This window comes from Ictidomys tridecemlineatus, chromosome 15, assembly GCF_052094955.1.
Source record: "Ictidomys tridecemlineatus isolate mIctTri1 chromosome 15, mIctTri1.hap1, whole genome shotgun sequence".
Taxonomy (NCBI): Eukaryota; Metazoa; Chordata; class Mammalia; order Rodentia; family Sciuridae; genus Ictidomys; species Ictidomys tridecemlineatus.
The window spans coordinates 48,586,704-48,599,786 of NC_135491.1; the positions used below are offsets into that span (position 1 = coordinate 48,586,704).

A 13,083-nucleotide genomic window follows, 5' to 3' on the forward strand; every position below is an offset into this window, starting at 1 on the left:
GAGTGAGCAGGGGAGAGCCTGGAGAGAGGCCCATAAGGGTCAGGGCTGGGAGGATCCATGTGGCAGGAGCAGGGCTCCAATGTCATCACACTGCTCCCTGCCCGTTGTTGGTGGCCCTCTCTGCAGTGGGGCTCAGGGTTCTGAGAAGAAGGTTCTAGATTGCCTCCTGTCCTCTCTGAAGTCTCCACTCCCTCCAGACCCCTTCTCCACTTTTGTTTGTTATTCTCTGGCCTGACCAGGAACCAAGGACATCCGTCCCCTTCACCCATTCCATTCCATTTCAGAATGTTTACCAGCCGCTTCCACAGCCAGCCCAGGCCAAGAGCCGGCCAACTGCACATGAGCGGCCTGGGCCTGCTCCAGAGGGAGCTAGTGCCCCAGCCCAGGGGCAGGCAGGGTTCTGGCGCCCCTTCCTCCACTAGGCCGCACACATGCTCCACATAAGTTGGTCCTCGCCACATCCAGCACCTTCCACGGCTCCCAGGCTTCCGCCCAGCGTCGCAGCCAGCTCGAGGGTCCCGGGTCCGCTGCCTGCTCTTCGCCTCTGGGGCCTGCACCGCCCGCTCCGGATTCATCTCCCGCTGCCCACGCCGGTCCCCGAGTGGCTGCCATGTTCCCGAGGTGTGGCACCCACCCCCTACCGGCCACCGAAATCCCACCCACCCTCAGGCCAAGCCCAGCCTCCAGGAAGAGTTCCCGATTGCATGGCGCGCTGAACCTGCCTCCTCCGGCTGCCACCCAGCCGCCTCCAGCAGGGTGGCAGAAAGTCGCCAGCCCGAGGCCGCCAGGTCCCCTGGGCCACGGTAAGGGGCTGTTTTGCCCTCGCCCCCCGCGTATCTGCCACTCCCAGCGCTCCGCTGGCCCGGAGCCCGAGGCCACGTGCTGCCAGGAAGGGCCGCCGAGGGGCCGCTCCTGGCTGGGGACCTCGGCGGAGGCGGCTGGCCTCCTAGTGGAAGTGGGCGGAGACGGGCCCGTGTCGGGGAGCCCGAGCCCCGCTCAGGAAGCCATTAGGTTCCCTTCCCCACCCGCCCTCGGCTTGCCCTCGCGGCGGCGCAAGCCACGGGCCCAGCGGGTGAGAGGAGGGTCACCAGCCGCAGGCCTCCAGGTCCCTCGGCCAGGCGAAGGCCGGCCCGTGGGCCTGTTTCGAGGGTGGCCCTTCAGCCCCTGCCCCGGCCCAGGCCCCCCAGGGACTGAGCTTTCCGTGGAAGGATCTCCTGGGGCGCGCCCTGGGCGGGAGGCGAGGCCTGGAGGATCCCCAGCCCGGGCCCCTGCAGCTGCAGACCAATCACCCTTGTGACTGGCCCAGACACTGCGACCCTTCCTAAAAGTAGTGGACCCCCCCCCACACACACACCCTACATAAATAGAGCTGCCCCTGTGGAGGGGGAAGGGATGTTGTTGATGGAGGCCAGAAGAGAGGCCTGGGCAGTGCCTAAAGATCCCTCAGGAAGTAAGAGGTAATCTGGACGGAAATCAGTGCAGGGCTCAGAACTCAAGTGTTCTAAGAAATCAGTGCAGGGTGGGCAGAACAATGCACCCTGCTGGACCCGAGAACACCACGGTGATCTCGTGGAAAAGGAACTTGGTTAGGCATGGTGAGCTGGGAGGCTCCCCTTGACAGGGAAGGACCAGGTGAACAAGGAGGAGCGGCTTCCTCCCTTCCATCTGGAAGGCTCTTCTCCACACTGAACTGGGCTCAAAAGCCACCTGCCCCTGGCTGGCCTCCCTGGTTTCTTTGGTCAGCATTGGATTCCCCGCTCACCACATCCTGTCCCCTGGGAGCTGCTGGTGTTCCAACCTAGTAGACAAAAGGCTTAGTGGGCCAGATAGTCCCAGACCTTGTTCACACTACCCAATTGAATGGGTGATGACTATGAATCAGAAAAGGAAGAGGAGTTTGTGCCTGAGGATATATGGCTTCTATATTTTCATTGGCAGGCATCCAGCTGAATCCCACTGGACAGTGCACAGAAAGAGACATTCCCAGGGTTGGGGAGGCTACTTGTGAACACCACCACCCAATGAACCCTGCTAGGAACTCAGCCTTACAGGTGGAAGGAGAGTTGGCCTGTTCTCCATTTGCTCACTAGAGGGCACCCAGCCCCCAAATAAAGATCTGGAGGCAGATGTCTGCAGTTTTATCCAGATGACCCACACTGGCCCGGGTGTTGGCCCATCTGGGGTTGAGGTTCCTCTGCCCATTTGACTAGAACCGTCAAGAGCTTCTGGAAGAGGCACCTGCAGCTGTCTGGCTCTTCTAGGGGAGCCAAGGTGAGAAAAGCACAGGCAAAACTGCCTGGAGTTTGCAGGGTGAAGAGGGAAAATGCTGTTGGGATTTGCAGTTCCTCTAACTCATGACCCCGTCTTTGGTTTTACTTATTTTTTTTTTTCTCGTGGCAAAATACATATAACATGGAATTTACCACTTTAACTCCTTTTATGTGTACCATTTGGTGACTTGGGTACATTCACAGTGTTTAACACTCATCACTACCATCTAGTTTCAAAACTTTTCGTTGCCCCAAAAGGAGCTCCATACCTAGTAAGCAAGCACTTGTGCCTCAGTCCCCTGGTCCATGTCCTCCAGCCACTGCTAACCTGCTTTCTGATATTATGGATTGATGTTTTCTAGATATTTCATATGAAAAGAATCAAACAATATATGGACTTTCATGTGTGGCGTCTTTTATTTAGCCTAATGAAAATCATTCCAACATTCCACCTCCCTGAGAAAGGCCCAGGCTCTGTTCTGGGCCTTCTATTTTCCCTAAAACCCCTTCTAGATATTACCAAGGTCCTAAATTTCATAGACAAAAATAGGAAAGGTAAATATGTAGCTTTTTGAAAAGCATGAAGGTGCATATATCTTCATGATATTGGGGTCAGCAAGCATTTTCCAAACAAGACTCAAAAAGAATTAGCCTTGCTAGGAGTGATGGTGCCCACCTATAATACCAGAAGCTTGGAGGCTGAGGCAGGAGGACTACAAGTTTGAGGCCAGCCTGGACAAGTTAGTGAGACCCTATCTTAAATTTGAAAAAAAAGAAAGAAAAAGAAAAAAAGGTCGGGGAAGAAACTTAGAGGTAGACTGTTCCTGGGTTCAGTCCCCATCACTGAAAAACAAAACAACAACCAACCAACCAACCAACAACAACAAAAAATTAATATTAAAAGAAAATGTAAACGAGACAACTAAATGTGGGAACCTTCTGTTTATCTAAAGTCACCATTAAGAGATTTAAAAGGTAGCCACAGATTGCTTAAAGACATTGGTCTCTCACATATCTAACAAAGGATGATGCATATTTACAATATATAAAGAACTCCTATGATCCAGTCAGTTTTTCTCAAACATATTTTTGGGATACAGTGTCACCTTCATGGGAGGCAAGTACTCTACCCCTGAGCTATAGCCTTAGTCCCTCAAAAACATTTTAAAAAGTCGTAGAGATATGGATTTGCATTGTAGCTCTTCTGCCTGTTTGGGATCTTGGATGAGTATATGTGAGGTTCTGACTCCCCAAATTAATTCTCATATTTCCAGATTAGGAATAAAATCCAAGCTCTACTTCTTTGTTGTGTTTCCTGTGAGAATAAATAAATGGTTCATGAGTCAGGATGTGGATTTATGTGTATATCAAGGTCTCCTCCACCCTCCTTTTAAATTGGATGATTTAGGCCTGGCCGGGCCTGATCTGTGGTCCCCGGCTGCTGGCAAAGCCCAGGTGTGGAAATGCTCCCTTACGTCCCCTGGGGGTCAGGTAAGGCAGAAACAGGGAAGAGGGTGGGGGGGATGGAGAGAGACCAACATTGCATGCCAAGCGAGGGAGTCTAGAGTTATCTTAAAGACAATAGGTGGCTACGAAAGTTTTGAGGGAAAGGGGGATGTGAGGAGGAGGGGAGAGACAGAGAGCTCTGGAGAGCCGAGGTCAGGGGTGGTAAAAGATTTCCAAGAAGCAGCCATATTAGGACTTCTGCTTCAAAGGAAGGAAGCCAATGAGTGAGAAAGAAATCAGAGTAGAGGGTAGTTTTGGTGTAGATGGTGGACAGGAAGCAGATGAGGGGAGCTGGGCAGGACAGGTGTCCAGCTTCGCCCCTTCATTCAACTTGACGGAAACACAAAGTCTGGGCTCCACCCAGACCTGAATGAGAGTTTGTAGGGGCGGGCGGAGCACTGGCTCTGAACCAGGCCTCCAGGGATTTTGATGCTCATATTGAAGAACCACTGCAGAGGTGCAGGGTTTCCCTGGTCCTCACTTTGAGAGACTCTGGTAAAAAGGCAGCAAGCACAGAGCCATCCTGGTCAGGCAGAGCAGGTAGAAGAAAAGGGAAAGCTCCTCCTCCCTCTCCTGATTGCCCTGTGGGCTTCAGCCCAAGGTCAGCCTTCGGAGCGGAGGGAGGGATTCCTCTAGAGATAAGAGTTGGCACCCAACTGGCCTTTGCTCAAACACTAGTTCTTGAAGGGCAGCTGGAACCCAGTTCAAAGGCTTATGCCCCCAAGTTTATCCTCCCATCTTCTTCCTGCCATGAACTTTCTTGGGGGGAAGTCCCTGTCTTTCCCCCACCCAAAGACACGAGTGTTAATTGGGAATATGGGCCTAGTAATTGACCACTCATGCAGAGGCCCCACAGCTGACCCGAGTTCTGACCCAGGGCTTCCTTATCTGTTAGGCTGAGGTTTACAAATAGCAGCCCTGGGCAGTGCCTGAGTCTGGAGGGGAGGGTCTGGGGATGGGGGAGGGCCTGGCTGGGTCTGCATTCTGCTGACTTCGTACCTCCTAGGGTTTGCCCTGCCTTCTGAGGTGAGCTTCCTGAGGTGGGGGATGTGTGGGTGCTTCTCTGGCTGGCAGGGTGAGCTCCCCAGTGAGATTGATCCTTTCTTCTGCTCTTTTCAGAAAACCTGGCCTTAATTCATAGGATGAAATTCAGGTTAATTTGAAGTCAGAAGTGCTGGTTAAACAGCTTCACTGTCTTTAAGCTCTACCCAGTTTCCCAAAGGGGGCCTGGACAGGAGGTCTGGCGCTCTAGTCGGGGTGTGCCCGTGCTCCGTGCTACCTCAGCCCTGGTGTCTGGTGTTAAAGGAAGCCTGCCACATCTCTGGGAGGATGTGTTAGATTAACTGAACAACTACTTGAGAATCATGGGGATTACCATTGGGGGGGGGCGGGGAGAAAAATGGCCATTAGCTGAGAAAGAGGCTTTAACTCCCACAATTTTTAAATTTAGGCTGAAGTAGCTGCAAACATGCAAAATTTCTACCAAGCTACATGGTAACTAATTTCCCTCCCATTCTTCTTTCCAGTTTACCAACTTCCATCCCTCAAAGGCAGCCACTCTTCCTGATTTTTTGTGTGCATACAAACATATATAAGGATAAATTCTCATTTCCATCCTTTCACACAAAGGTTACTTATTTTGCACATTGTTCTTAACTTTGCATTTCCCCCCACTTATTAACAGCCTTGGAATTTTCCGTATCAATTTATGTGTCCTTGTTATTTTTAACAAATGTGTAGTATTCTGGTATGTGGATATGCTGTAATTGATTTCACCAATCCCCTCATATGGCCATTTGGGTTTTGTCCAGTCGTCTGCTGTCACAAACAGTGCTGTAACACCCCACCTTGTGTATATATATATTTATATAGACCCAATTGTATCCGCAGAATAAATTCATGAAAATGAACAGCTAGGTCAAAGGGTAACTGCTTTGGTAATTATGGTGGATATTTCTTCTAATGGTTAGGTAGGAAAAAGATTGAGAAAGACAGCATTTGAGTTTCTTTTCTAGGTTTTTCTAGCTGTCTGATCCAGAACCTGTTGCTCACCTGCTCTGAGCTTCAGTTTTTGAATTTACAAAGTGTGGCCCACACAGGCTGGGGGTGTAGCTCAGTGGGAGAGCATTTCTCCACATGCTGGAGGCCCTGGGGTTGACCCTCGGCTCTGCAAAGAAATGAATGGAAAACCAATAAAATGTGGCCCACACGGTTGTGAGGATAATGTGAGATCAGCTCATGAAACCTTTACTTCAGAGTCAAACACAGCCATATAGCTTCCCAAAGGCAGGTGGCCTGGGTTCTCCCTGTGCCCGCTGGGGCCAAGGACTGAGCCCGCCTGTAGCCTACGCTCCTAACTGGAGGACTGTGGTGCCTTGTAGCTCCTGATGATCTGTGAATAGAGCTCTGGGTCTCTCCAGGGCCTTTCTAGGACTAGTTTTTGGACAGACTGTCATGGAATCTTCCTGAAGGAAGTTACCGGGTCTGCCTTAAGTCCTCAGAGCCCTGGTTCCTGGCATAATTCACGACCAAACACCCTGTGTTACGTTCGTTATTTGCCACTAACCTTATACAACGACGGATATTCTACACAGACGATTCCATTTAGAACGATTCCAGAGGATAGAAAACACTACCTCCGAGCCAACCTCTTTATCATTATGCGTTCTTGACTATCCAGATGGGATGCTTTGTGTTTGCATGGCCTTCGTCTCCTTCACCCTGCCCCCTCCCGGGGGCAAGATGACTGGAGTGCGGTGTTCCTGTTGCTCGTATTTTATTTACCCTGGGGATGGACCCTCGTTTAGAATGTGTGTGTTCAGATGAAAGGGTGAGTTTGATTTTATATGACCAGAAATGCAGGCCATGCATGGAAAAGGAACAAACCTACCTGGTCCTTCCCTCTCCGGGTGCCTGTGTGAAACTCTCAGCCTAGACTCTGTTGCTGCCAATGCTTAGTGCAAAAGTCAGCCGGCGACCACTTTGAGGTCTCGCCCTGAAAAAGGAATATCAGACCCTTCCAGATAGATCCCGCGCGGCGCATCTGCATTCCTGCCTCTGTTCTGTTTCCTGTTACAGGGGATCAGGATCTGTTTGGTGGGTGTATTTCTGAAGCCCTAGAGCCAGGTGGCTCAGGCACTTCATTGATCCAGGACATGAGTAGAGAGAAGGAAGAGGACTCTTTCAGTATACTCAGGATTTATGATGAACCAGAGGAGAGAAGGAGTATGCCAGAAAGCTCTGGTATTTCTTCTCAGCATGAACAAGTGCAGTACCAACCGGACAGTCCTTATGAAATGCTCCAGATCCCTCCATGTCCCCCCATGCAGCATGGCCCTGTTTATCAGGAGATGAGCAGTATGACCCAGCAGCAGTGGGACCTGCAGACCCTAGACACATCTGAGCTCCGGGCCATGTGGTTCTCAGGGACAGAACCAGGAGAGGCAGCAGAGGCTGGCCCCAGGTGGGGCTCTTTCAGCAGGACCGGGTGGGGCGGCCCCCTGTCCCCGGGGAGAGGGGATTCCTGCAGGAAGCCCTGTCTTCATGCCTCCTCCTCTCATTTGTCACAGCTTCCTACCAGGATCTGCGCTTGGTAAGTACTGGCTGTGACAGTGTGGGCAGGAAGGCGACAGAACGGGGGCCTGGCGTCAGGAGAGCATCCCTCTCCCTGAGATGTGCACCTCTCGGTGCTGACACCCTCTCCACCAGCGGGTGGGTGTCGCTGTCCTGTCTTCCCGCAGGCCAGCCCTCTTCTTCACCTTCCCCCAGTGGAGAAGCCTGGTCCCTCCTCAGAGCGGTTGTAAGTACCTTCTTGTCCTGGTCTCTAACCCCCAGCCTCCCCCTCCCACCTGCCTGCTAGTTGAGAAACAGCGCGTCTGCGCTCTCCCTCCCTCCCCGCGTGTGCTGGTGCCCGGAACGAAGCTGCCCTCCTCTTCCCACCAGCCCCACAGTAGGCCTTTCAGCTCCCAGTGACACTCCTTCAAGGGATGTGGCCCAGGGAGCCTGGAGCCACACTCTGCTGTTGGAAGCGTTGATGGTTAGGAATTTGCTTAGTGGACAGGACCATGCTGTCCCGTGGGTGGCAGCAGGTCAAGGCCATGACCCTCTCATTGCCTCCCACCCTGTGCTCTTCCCAGCCTCCCATTCCAGGTGAAGTGGTGGTCAGGCAGAGGCCCCCACGGGATTCCTGGAAGGTTGGCATGCTCCGCCACGGGAAGAGAGTCTACGCGGTGGCCGTCGGTGGTGCAACCCGCCACGTGTACACGTGTGGCTCCGGCTACATCAGGGTGTGGGACGAGAGTGCCCTGCACGCCTGGGACAAGGCCCCTGAGGCCCAGCTGGACCTGCAGGTCAGGGTGTTCTAGTAGGGATGGGGAACCCAAAGAAGGCCTCTATTTCGGCGAGGCAAGGTGACACGAGTGTGCTCTGTCCCCGCAGAACCCTCAGAACTGTGTGCTCACCTGCAAGCTGTTCCCCGATGAGCAGAGCCTGATCACGGGAGGCGTGTCCCAGACCCTGACTCTCTGGGACCTGGCGCCCACACCCCGCGTCAGGGCACAGCTGGCCTCCACGGGCCCCATGTGCTATTCTCTGGCCATCTCCTCTGATGCTCGTATCTGCCTGGCTTGTTTCAGAGGATTTGTGGAGATCTGGGATTTACAGAACCAAATCCTGATCAGGTATGACCTCTCTCCAGAGCTACTCAGGTGCCCCTGGGGGGCTCGGCTGGGACACCTCACCTTCCCCTCTTGGCAGTCGGGTGATTCGAGGCAGTGTGGACGGTATATCTGGGACTCCCTGGCCCCATCCTACCCCTGGACCTCTCTCTGAGTTGGTTTTCTCACCAGGAAACACGAAGTCCCTATATATGGGTCCCGCTGTGTTGACATCGCAGGCAATAAATTCTGGACGGGAGGTGAAGACACCAGCTTGTATTCCTGGGACCTGCGGAGCTACCAGAGGCTTCAGCAATTCAATTTACAGAATGAGGTACCTGGTCAGCCATGTTGGGGCTGAGTGCTCCTGCCGTGGGGGTTGGATGCAGGCAGTGGCGGCCGATGTGTGTGGGGGAGTCCAGGTTGGAAGAGGCAGCATGCACCGTGGCCTTGGCAATTCTGAATGCTGATCCCAAAACTTTTTCCAAACAGATCCTCAGCATTACCCACGATCCTAGTGAGGAATGGATGCTAGTGGGCTTGAGAACGAGTGATATCATAATCCTACACACTCATCGGAAGGAGAAGTTCAAGGCTGTCCTACAAAAATACACGCACCACCACAGCCTCAAGTTCTCCTCCTGCGGTGAGGGAGAAGCAGGTGGCCCCTCCGCTTCCTGTTTGGAACCCACTTTCCCATCTTCTTTCTCCACTCACCCCTGTTTCTGTTCTGGCTGCCTCTTGGCGGGAGCTTCCTATATAGAATGACAGACAGCCCAAAGATAGACAGACAGAAGTGGCACGAAGCCACCTGATGGTCCCATTCAGTGGTACATGTCACCATCCTGTGTGTGACCGGAGGCTGGAGGCAGATAAAGCAATGGTTTGGGTCACTTCTCTGATTTTTACAGACAGGAAAACGGAGGCAGAGAAAGAGAGTCACCCTCCCCCCATCTAGTTGAGGACAGAGTTGGGACTGGGGTGTGGGCTCAGCTTCTCGCTCCTCCTCTGTTCTTTCCTCTTCCAGGCAGCTATTTTGTGACCACACTGGACGAGTCCATCCATTGTTTAGCGGCACCTTCTCTACAAAGGCTGTTTCAGGTACTGGAGGAGGGATGTGCAAAGCAGGTACTTGGAGCTCATGGCCCTAGATCCAGATGTTGGACCCAGAGAGAGAGAGAGTGCCGGGCAGTGCCTCTAAGACAGCGATCCAGGGCATTACACAAGGAGAGCACTGAGAATTAAGATCCCGTGGACTCACGGCTTCTACCTCGAGCCCCAAGACCGGGCCCTGTCTCCAGACCAAACCTCTGGGCTGTGCGAGCCTGGAAATAGTCCTAAATGAAACCTCCCATGCCTGGCTCAAGCCCCTGCATACATCCCTCTTTCCACCCCCTCTTTCCTTCTAGGTAAAGGAGTCCTCAGATATCTTGTGTTGTGACATTTCTTCTGACAACCGGTATCTGGTCACGGGCTCCAAGAACAGTGCCACGGTTTACCAGCTCATGTACTGAAGATCATGCACCGTGGCCCTCCCAGTGAAGACCCCGAGAAGGCCAGTGTGACTTAGCATGCTGGGCAAATTCAACAGCTGTCGCCCTCTTGCCTCAGCCCCCATGGCCCATCTTCTGCCCTCTCCTACACCTCCAGCCTGCACTTCGGGTTTTAAATTATATGGCTTGAGGCTTTTCCTATTTTATTTTTCTGCCTCTGATTTCTGGGTTTTGGCAGGAAATGTTATGAGATATGGCCTTTAATTAATAAAAGAGCAAAGCATAATCCAAAATTACCTGGATATGTGTCCATTTTTTTTTTCAAATAATAAAGTCATTGTAATAGATTGGTTATCCCTGTCTTTAGTAAATGGAAGCGTACTCTCTTAACTTCCTTGCAGGTGGGACAGGAATTATAGACCAGACTTACTTCTGTTTGTAATCTTTTTCTGCGAGATCAAAGTATTACTAGAATCTTTAAAAAGCTCAAGAAAAAAAATATGTATAGTTAGGCCTTTGTGGGTTCTATCTGTGTCCTTGGATTCAACCAACAATGGATTGAAAATATTAAGAAAAAAATTGCTTTTATATTGAACATATAGAGGTTTTTTCTTTATTTCCTAAACAATACAGTATAACAACAATTTACATACACTTAGTTTGTATTAGGTGTTGTAAGTAATCTAGAGATGGCTTAAAGGGTGTGGGGGATGTGTGCAGATTATATATAAATACTATACTATTTTATAAAAGGGATTTTGCTATCCATGGGAGCTTCTGGAACAAGTACCCCACAGATACCAAAAGATGACTGTACATGTGCAAACTTTCGGATGGTATCAGGAAGTGGCTAGACCCATGATGCTCAGTCACTACCTGAGTCAGAAACCCAGGAGATGGTCTCCCCATGTCCTGAGGTTGGCTCCCTTTGTGGGTCTCACTTGGGTAATGTAGGAACTTCCTACTTCAAGCTACCTCTTTGTACCTCACTCTGTATAAGCCCTGGTCCTCATCCTGGCGTTTGGTACCAGTCCAACTTGCCTATCTCATTATTTCAGGACACCTTCCTCCTATTTGAGAATGCAGTATTTCCTTGAAAAAGCCCCAGCTCCTGAAATAAAGGGATATAGTCCTGCTCTCTGGTCCTCTTCCATCTGCCTCTTTGCATGGCTGAGGTAGCAGCCACCCATTGACATCTGCAGCTTGGAGTTGTCACTTCAAGGAATCCTCTTAGCCTGGGACCAACTGTCTCATCCTTTGCAGCTTCTAGACATGGTCATGTCCCCAGTTCTTGCCAGGGGAACATGAATGAATAATATGTACCATTTCTGGGCCAGGCCTAAAGAGGCAGAATGTCCTGTCCCCTCCAGAGACTTTCTCATTCTACCAGCTCAAATAAATGAGGTGAAGACCCCAGGGCATTACAATCATAAGGCAGAAGCATCCTGTGCAGGATGCTTTCATGCATCGAAGGCAGGGCAGAGGCCCACTTTGGACTATTACATGGGAGGAAAATAAACCTGTATTTGAACTTTTATTAGTTTTGAGGTCTGTATGTTACTCTAGTGTTAGAAACACTAAACTTTTTCTTAAAGGGCCAGGTAGAAAATATTTTAGTCTGTGCTGTGTGACTTTCTGTTGCAACTGCTTAATTCTGTTGCTTAAAAGCAGAAAGATAATACATAAAAATACATGAAAGCAGCCACAGATAATACATAAATGAATGAGTAAGAGTTTTATAAATAAAACTTCATATGTAAAAAGAAGCAGTGGGACAGATTTGTCCTTCTGGGTAGTTTGCCTACCTCTGCTGTTACTGGTATTCCTCAAAGTAATATAAGCAATTAGCATCCATTTAAAAATAAACAGTGGGTAGAGGCCATCAGTAAATCTATTCTTCTGGGCCATAGCAACAAAGAATTCCAAAATTTATAATGTCTATCAAGGGATGAAAGAATAAACAACATGGTGCAGCCACATTGAAAAATGGTTTGGCAGTCTTCAGAATGCTAAACATATTGTTATCATATGATCTGCCATTCTGCTCCTAGGCCTATGTCCAGAAGAACTGAAATTGAAAACAAAGTCACATAAGTTTGAAGGGAAATAATTTTGAGTGACCAAGAAATTCTAACAAACTCCTTTCTGGAAAAAAGAAAAAAGTAAAAGCCCCAATTAACAGTAGTGTTGATAAGTCAAAGAGTAGTATTATAATCTCTAGGCTAATTACAAAAAGAATATTAAACAAGTGTTCAATATCCAAACTAATAAGAACACAAAGGTAAGAAAATCAACAAAGAACGGGCAGATCAATAAAAGGAGAAACTTAGGTAGATTTAAATATATCTGCAATTACATTAAATGTAAATGAGCAAATATTTCAATTAATCGATAGAGGTTGTATGAATGAATTAAAATAACTTTTTAAATGAGACAACATAAAGGTACAGAAAGAATAACAAAAAAGACTATGAAAAATATTTCACGTGTACACTAAAAGAAAACCAATGTCACTGTATTATACTAGACAACATATATATAAAACAAAAACCAGTATTTGAGATATAGATGAACACTTTATATGTGTTTAATTCAGGTTTTAATTCAGCAGGAAGATAAAAGAACTCTGCTTTCAGGCTGGGGTTGCAGCTCAATGGTAGAGCACTTGCCTAGCATGACCTTAGCCCTGGGTTTGAAGAATACTCTTGATAGGAGCCTCAAAATACATAAAAGAAAAGTTGACAAAATAGACAAATGTACCTCTCACAGAAACAAACAAAATTTCATGAGGATAGAGATTTGAAAATTCAGAACAATGCACACAACCACTACAGAATTCATACATAGTCCACTCCACAGAACATTTACCAAACGACCTCATATTGACAGAAATTCAGATTTAATTCTTACAGAATACATGTTTTTGAACACAATGCAATTGAGATAGAAATAAATAAGAAAACTTAAGAATTTCCCTGTTTTGGAAATTAAGAAATGTACTTCTAAATACTAATAAAGAATGTCACAACAATTCGATCTAATTGTAAACTATCAAAAATGAAAAGGTCAACAATAGCAAGGCTCAGAGCTCGGACATCATCAATGACACAACCCAAGGGGCTCTCTTAAACCACCTAGGGACAACGCCTACCACCGGAT

General features: G+C 49.2%; 1 protein-coding gene across 3 annotated transcripts; it reads left to right on the plus strand.

The window, feature by feature from the left end:
- The first annotated feature begins 2,904 nt into the window (after nucleotides 1-2,904).
- Tle7 (TLE family member 7) lies at nucleotides 2,905-10,217 on the plus strand. 3 transcript variants are annotated; one of them, XM_078032631.1, is made up of 10 exons: nucleotides 2,905-3,761; nucleotides 7,106-7,239; nucleotides 7,346-7,368; nucleotides 7,517-7,575; nucleotides 7,913-8,125; nucleotides 8,214-8,455; nucleotides 8,624-8,765; nucleotides 8,924-9,077; nucleotides 9,459-9,532; nucleotides 9,841-10,217. In XM_078032631.1, exons 1-10 carry the CDS (start codon nucleotides 3,453-3,455, stop codon nucleotides 9,943-9,945), a joined length of 1,455 nt encoding a protein of 484 aa, XP_077888757.1. In that variant the 5' UTR covers nucleotides 2,905-3,452; the 3' UTR covers nucleotides 9,946-10,217. The 3 variants fall into 3 exon arrangements, with proteins under 3 accessions (XP_077888757.1, XP_077888759.1, XP_040135894.2); XM_040279960.2 differs by having other exon boundaries at nucleotides 2,906-3,761; nucleotides 6,855-7,239; XM_078032633.1 differs by lacking the exon at nucleotides 7,517-7,575 and having other exon boundaries at nucleotides 7,926-8,125.
- The last annotated feature ends 2,866 nt before the right edge of the window (nucleotides 10,218-13,083 follow it).